A 6,000-nucleotide genomic window follows, 5' to 3' on the forward strand; every position below is an offset into this window, starting at 1 on the left:
GGGGAACAATGACTTCAGTTTTGTTAACTCATGTTGAGTTTAAGATGTCTGCAGGATATCCAGCTCAGGATGTCTGATAGGCTGTTGGAGATGTGAGACTGAAGGCCAATTGAGTGTTTAGGGCTGGATAAAGTAGATTCGAGACTCATCGGTATAGAGACAATTGAATCTATGTGAGCTGATAAGATGAAGGAGTATAGGAGAAGTCAAACTGGATGAAGATCCAGAAAAAGAGATCCAAAAGGAGCAGCTAAGGAGTAAGACAACCAGGAGAAACCTAGAGAGAAAGGAGTATCAAAGAGAAAGAGGGTGATTGATAAGGATGAGGAGAGGTCAAGAAGTATGAGAACAGAAAAGGTCACTGGATTTGGCAATTAAGACATCACTGGAAGAGACAAGGTAGTCAGGAGGAAGCCCTGTATGTACTCTGGCTAACTTTAATCCAGTTATCAGTTGCTTTTCCCCTAACAGGGATGTAAGAAGTGGGCTGACCCCAACCATCTGCATTTCTTTCAGTTGTTTCTTGTTGCTGTTTGTCCTTCCTTCTCAAAAGAAAAGGACCGGGACATAAGGGAGGTGAAGTCAAGACATGCGCTTGAACTGGATTTAAGTGAGGGAGGGCTGTGCAAAGTCACTTTTCTCCTCTGGAACCATGTGGATCCAGTGGCAAGATATAGATCAGGATGACTGGAGAGGACCCTGGATGTAGTGGGAGGCCAAGGCCACTTTAAGCTAAGGTCTTTGCTCAGTCCTCAATTTGGCTGAGGCAACACCCATTCAGTGATTAAGGCTAGATAAGGAATGGGAAAGAGAATGGCCTCTGTTACCTAGTTTTTAAAAAATAAATCTGGGAAGGGAAGACCCTCAGTGTTTCTGGTCAAAACAGAAACAAATGCTATTTACACTTACTCTGAGCCAGAGGCCAAAGCCATGACCAAGTGGAGCTTGGTCTGGGACCTATTGTTGGTCAACCAATGAGAGCCAGAGTAATTTGGGTTTAAGGCAAGAATCTTAAGAAAATAATCTCACCCTTAAACCCTAGGATATCTTACAAGGTTTCAGCCATCAAAATTTACATTCCTTTGGGCAGAGTGCCCACGGGTAAGGGTATGATACCCTGTGTGGACAGAGGGAAGGGAAGGGAAGGGAATGGTAGGAAAGGGAGAAGGGAGGAGGAGCTGGGTTGCTTAACTGGCCAGTTCCAGTTGGGTCCCCAGTGGGCAGCTCCTACTACGACTCACAGAGGACATTGTTTGTCCTATGTTTTGGAAGAAGACCATGACATTAGGGAGGCGATGCCATGACTTGCAAGTGAATTGGATTTAAGTGAGGTAGGGCTGTGCCAAGTCACCACTTCGCTTTCTTCTCTGGAGCCAGTTAGGTTCAGTGGCCAGATATAGATCAGGATGACTGGGTATAACCCAGGATGCAGGAGACCTTGGCCTTTTCAAGCTAAGGTCTTCTCAGGTCTTAGACCCAATTGTTCACATCAAGGTGAAAACCAATGCTGACATCAGCTTACTCTCTGGAGTTTCATCTTTATTTGGCTGGGTGAGCTGAATTCCCTAAGACTGTAGCTGCAGGGGAGGCAGGAGCTAGAACAAGAGCAATACTCAGAATTCCTTTCTGTGAAGTCCATTGCAAGGTGAAGGTTCAGAGAGCAAAGTGAGCAGGAAGTCCTCCACATGGCCTTTTCTCCAAAGCACCTTGGTATGAAGAGGGCAGAATAATGCCCAGTGGTGCTCATGATAAATCAAATTGTAGAACCTCAGGAGCTGGCCTCTTTATCTATTTCCTGGCTAGCTACTCTCCTTAGCATGGGGGTGACCTCAGCCCCAGACTCAAGGCAATACCTAGTGTTTGCATAGACCATGAGATAAGGGAATAAAGCTGCCAGATTATTTCCTAGGGGTTGTGGGGGTGGGGATGGGGATAGAGTAGTTCTGGTGGCTAAGACCTTGGTGTTAATAGGAAGAGAAAGTCACCTACATTCTTAACTCTGTAGACTGGTGACACCCATCAGGACCAGAAAAAACATATCCTGTGGCTCCCCTTCCACTCCCATACACTCTGAGGTAGTAGACAGGGAGGGTGGAAAGGCAGGTCAGGGACCCGTTAATGTCTTTCTTAAAGGTTCTGACCCTGAATCTGAATTCAGGGGAATGATGTTGGTCTAGTGGGAAGAGATTGGGTGCCATGATCTCAGCTAGCATATCAAGGAGAGTCCTTATAGACATGTTTCTGAGCTTAGAGTCCCAAATAGGAAAGTCATGTGATTCTGTGCCAGGCAGGCCCCAGAGAGTAGGAGAGAAGGGGCATCTGAGTCACTCTCTGTTCCTACCAAATTAGATCCAGGGAGCATTTTGTTCTCCATAAACTAAACTGTCCTCCTCTACCCACCTTTCTTGGGGAAGAGGGCCCATAGGGTGCCTCAGAGGAAACATGAAAGATAGTTCAGAGACTGAATCACCAGGTGTTCTGACTTCCAGCCCCATATCTTATCAAGATGGATGAGTTCAGGATGCTCTATTTGACCTCCTTCAATTAGTCAACCACCACTTTGAAGAGTTTCCTTAATCAGATTTCCAAATATTAACCCTCCCATTCTATTATCCACCTTCAGACTCTTTGCCTTCTTATTGCTCCATCCTACCTCTCTACTCTTCCCAGCTGACCTGAGTAACAGGTGAGCTTGACCAGCTCTTCCTTTCCCAGAAGGACCAAGCCTAGAGGAAGATAGGACCTGCCTGTTCTTCTTCTGTCTTCTCTTTTCATAACACTCTACCTGTATTGATCAGAAGTTTGGGCCAGGGGGCCAAAAAGACCAAGCGAGATTCTTAGACTACGGACCAGCTGATTCTTTTTTTTTGCCAAAGCCTCAGACCCTAAGCTGAGACAATCTGGGTAAGGAGAATGGCATGAATGAAGAGGGGAAGACAGGAAGGGGAAGATAGGGTGCTGAGATTTGGGGATGAGGCTTTAGGTATTTTTGGGAAAGAGAATGATACCTATCCTTTACCCTCTCCCTCCAACTCCCCCCTTGTTCTTCTTTCCCCCCACAGGAAAGATGGTTCTGATGAGGATTTTAGTCCTACAGCTGTTCCTGGGACCAGCTCTGACCTTCCTCTCCTTTACATCCTCTGCCGTCAGAAAATTCCGTGCTCTGAATGTTGACTATCCTAAGATTACGTTTGCTGAGGGCTTCCAAGGCTATTGCAATGGGCTGATGTCCTATGTTCGAGGATGGAAAAAGGAATGGCAATGCCCATGGGTCCACTATGTGCTGCATGCTCCCTGGACAAATGTTAGTAGGAACTGCAAGTACGCTGACAGCTTCTGTGAAGACTTCAATGAGTACTGCTCTCTCAGCCAAGATGCCTTTTTTCTTACCACCTGTAAGCGTCCAACCCTGCAGCCACCCAGCACCTGCCAGTACGAGGAAACCACTTCCATTCAGCGTGTCTACCTACTTTGCTCCAGAAAATACGATGGTGAACCCATGGGTATCATTGGCCTCCTTTAAAGGGAGAACTGGGAGGAACCCAAGTGTGAGGGGAAACCTAGGCCCTGACAAAACAAGGGTCAGGCTGCTGTTCCCTGCTCAGGGAATGTAAGTTTTCCCCCTGCCCTCTGCACCCCTCATATGACAACAAAGCAGGCCAAGCCAGTTTCCAGGAAACCAGATCATTCGGCAGAGTTTCCAAGGGCCCCAGACCACTCCCCGCTGTCTCTACAGGAAGAAAAATAGATGTTTACCCTATAGACCATCAGGAAATTGCCCCATTACCTTTTGAGCAAGTCTAACCCTATGCCCCCTTGCCAGTTTCCTAACCCAGAGATATATAGCCCCTCACCCTCTGTAGAGTTCAAAGTCTTCTCCTCCCTCCCCCCTTGTCCTAAGAAGCTAACTCTGTCCAGTTGGCAGAGGCTGGCTGTTCACTTGGCCGGATCTTGAAAACTGGCAAGAGGCCCAGAGCCATGGCCAGTACCATGACAACAGCTGGCCTGGTCTCCCTTCCCCCAACCCCCACCTTCTATCCTCACTCCTTCTTTCTCTGCTCAGCTTCCTCCAAAGGGTATCTTTGTTTGCTAGATACTGGTCATCTAGTCTCTGAAGCACTCAGTCCCCTCACACCCAACTGGGTCACAGAACCCCTTCCTATCCCATCTTCCCCACCTCTTAACCACACACGCACTAATTCCCAATCTCTTCCTTTCTTTCCAGTCATTGGGGTTCCCTTTATATATAATCTGTCCTCTCCTTTCTCTCCATCCCACAATAGACTCTATGAAGCACTTGTGGGGTTGAGTGGGATGGAGTAAGATAAAGTCTTTTAAACCATGAACCATGTGCTTTATTTTATTATGTTACCTGGTGAAATCTAGAAAAGGGTACAAGAGAATTGAGGAGGATGGGAGTGTTAGGGTAGCTATAGATTTGGGAGTCTCCAGACCTTCAAATTCAACAAATTCAATAGCCTTTTTTCCTTCCTCCCTAAGCCCTTCTTTTTCTCTCAGCTAGGTCTCCTCTTCAACCTCTCTTCTCTTTCCTTTACCTTGGGGTTCTTTCTTTCCCTTCAGAAGGCTCCTTAAAGGCCTCTCTCCTACATTGACTCCAGTGGCTCTGTGAGTAATGGGGCAGGGAGCGGAGAAGGGAAAGGAAGGCATTGCTAATGGTATGATCATGGGCACCTGGTTTAATTTCTCTGAGCCTCAGTTTTCTCATCTGAAAAACGATAATAATTCCTCCAGCATCCAACACACAATTAGTCTGGCAGTGGTATGAAGAGTATACTACCATAGTGAAACATTGGGGTGGAGTATATGTATATGTGTGTGTGTGTGTGTGCACGTGTGTATGTGACTTGTTAAGAGGCTATTATACAGTCCAGAGAGGGAATATTAAGGGCTTATCCCATGATGATGATGATGATGGAGGGAATGATTAACAAGGGTTTTGAGAAATATGTTGGAAGTGGAAACAGCAGGACTTGACAATTTATTGGATGTGAAGGAAGAGGGCAAAACTAAGTCTTGGAGGCAATACGTGGCCTGATGACAGTTATCTCCCATCCCATCTTAAAGCTACCTTTCCAAACTGCATCCAGTGGAGGCAGGTGAGATCTAATGAACTAATCAATCAATCAATTACCCATTATTTATTATGGTTTTAATATGTGCTGGGCACACTGATACAATGACAGGCCACATTTATGTAGTTTTTTATGGGTATAAAGCACTTTACATACATTATTCCATTTGATTTTCATAGCAATCTTGTGAATTACTCAAGGTACACTGAACTGGATTTGCAATTTCATTGGTATAGGGAACCTCCAGAAAAGGAATTTTCTTCTACTAATTCAGGTTGTCACATCCTCTAACCTAAGGATCCTAGAATTGTCTAGAACAGTGAGAAGTTGTTAGTGGGGTCATAACCAGTGTTGGAGGCAGAACCTGGCATCGGATCTCTGTGGCTCCTTCTATGCCAGCTTTCTATCCACCATTCCATGTTTGCCGTATTATTAGTACCATTTTACTCAGAGGAAATTGAGGCCCAGAAAAATTGCTCTTATCCAAAGTTACAACTGCAGTGATGCAGTTTGGAAAGGCAACCCTTCAGGGATGGGAGGTGATTGAGTCATCTGATCAAGGTACCCATGTAGAGTCTCTCAGAGTTAATTTTGCCCACTACTTTCACATACAATAACTTGTCAAGTCCTGCTGTTTCTAGGACCAGAACCCAAGTTGTCTTGCTCCAAGTGTAATAAGGGCATCCCATGGAAACCCATGGAGTGCTTTTTCCTTTTTCTTGCTGATCACATATGCTGACTAAGCCTTGGGTGTGTTGGAGATGGCTCAACCACACATGGGATTGAGAGCTGAAGTACATGAGTACTCGGACGTGACAAAGCAATCCCCTTGTTGACTGATTAGATGGAGGAGTCGAAGACAGGATACCAGCTCACTCCTTTGCTTTGACACTCTCACGTGGCGTAT

The 6,000-nt window shown here is 45.9% G+C and overlaps 1 protein-coding gene across 2 annotated transcripts in view; it reads left to right on the plus strand.

Annotated features, from left to right (window-relative positions):
* Positions 1-4,346, plus strand: part of RNASE13 (ribonuclease A family member 13 (inactive)) — a 38,406-nt gene extending 34,060 nt beyond the window's left edge. Inside the window, exons 1-2 of one of the 2 annotated variants that reach the window (XM_072622682.1) lie at positions 2,599-2,904; positions 3,063-4,346. In XM_072622682.1, the coding sequence (XP_072478783.1) occupies positions 3,068-3,523 (456 nt within the window). In that variant the 5' untranslated portion in view covers positions 2,599-2,904; positions 3,063-3,067 and the 3' untranslated portion in view covers positions 3,524-4,346. Of the gene's footprint in view, positions 1-2,598; positions 2,905-3,062 lie in introns of those variants that run through there. The other variant, XM_072622681.1, reaches the window with a different exon arrangement.
* The last annotated feature ends 1,654 nt before the right edge of the window (positions 4,347-6,000 follow it).

Source organism: Notamacropus eugenii, chromosome 7, assembly GCF_028372415.1.
Source record: "Notamacropus eugenii isolate mMacEug1 chromosome 7, mMacEug1.pri_v2, whole genome shotgun sequence".
Taxonomy (NCBI): domain Eukaryota; kingdom Metazoa; phylum Chordata; class Mammalia; order Diprotodontia; family Macropodidae; genus Notamacropus; species Notamacropus eugenii.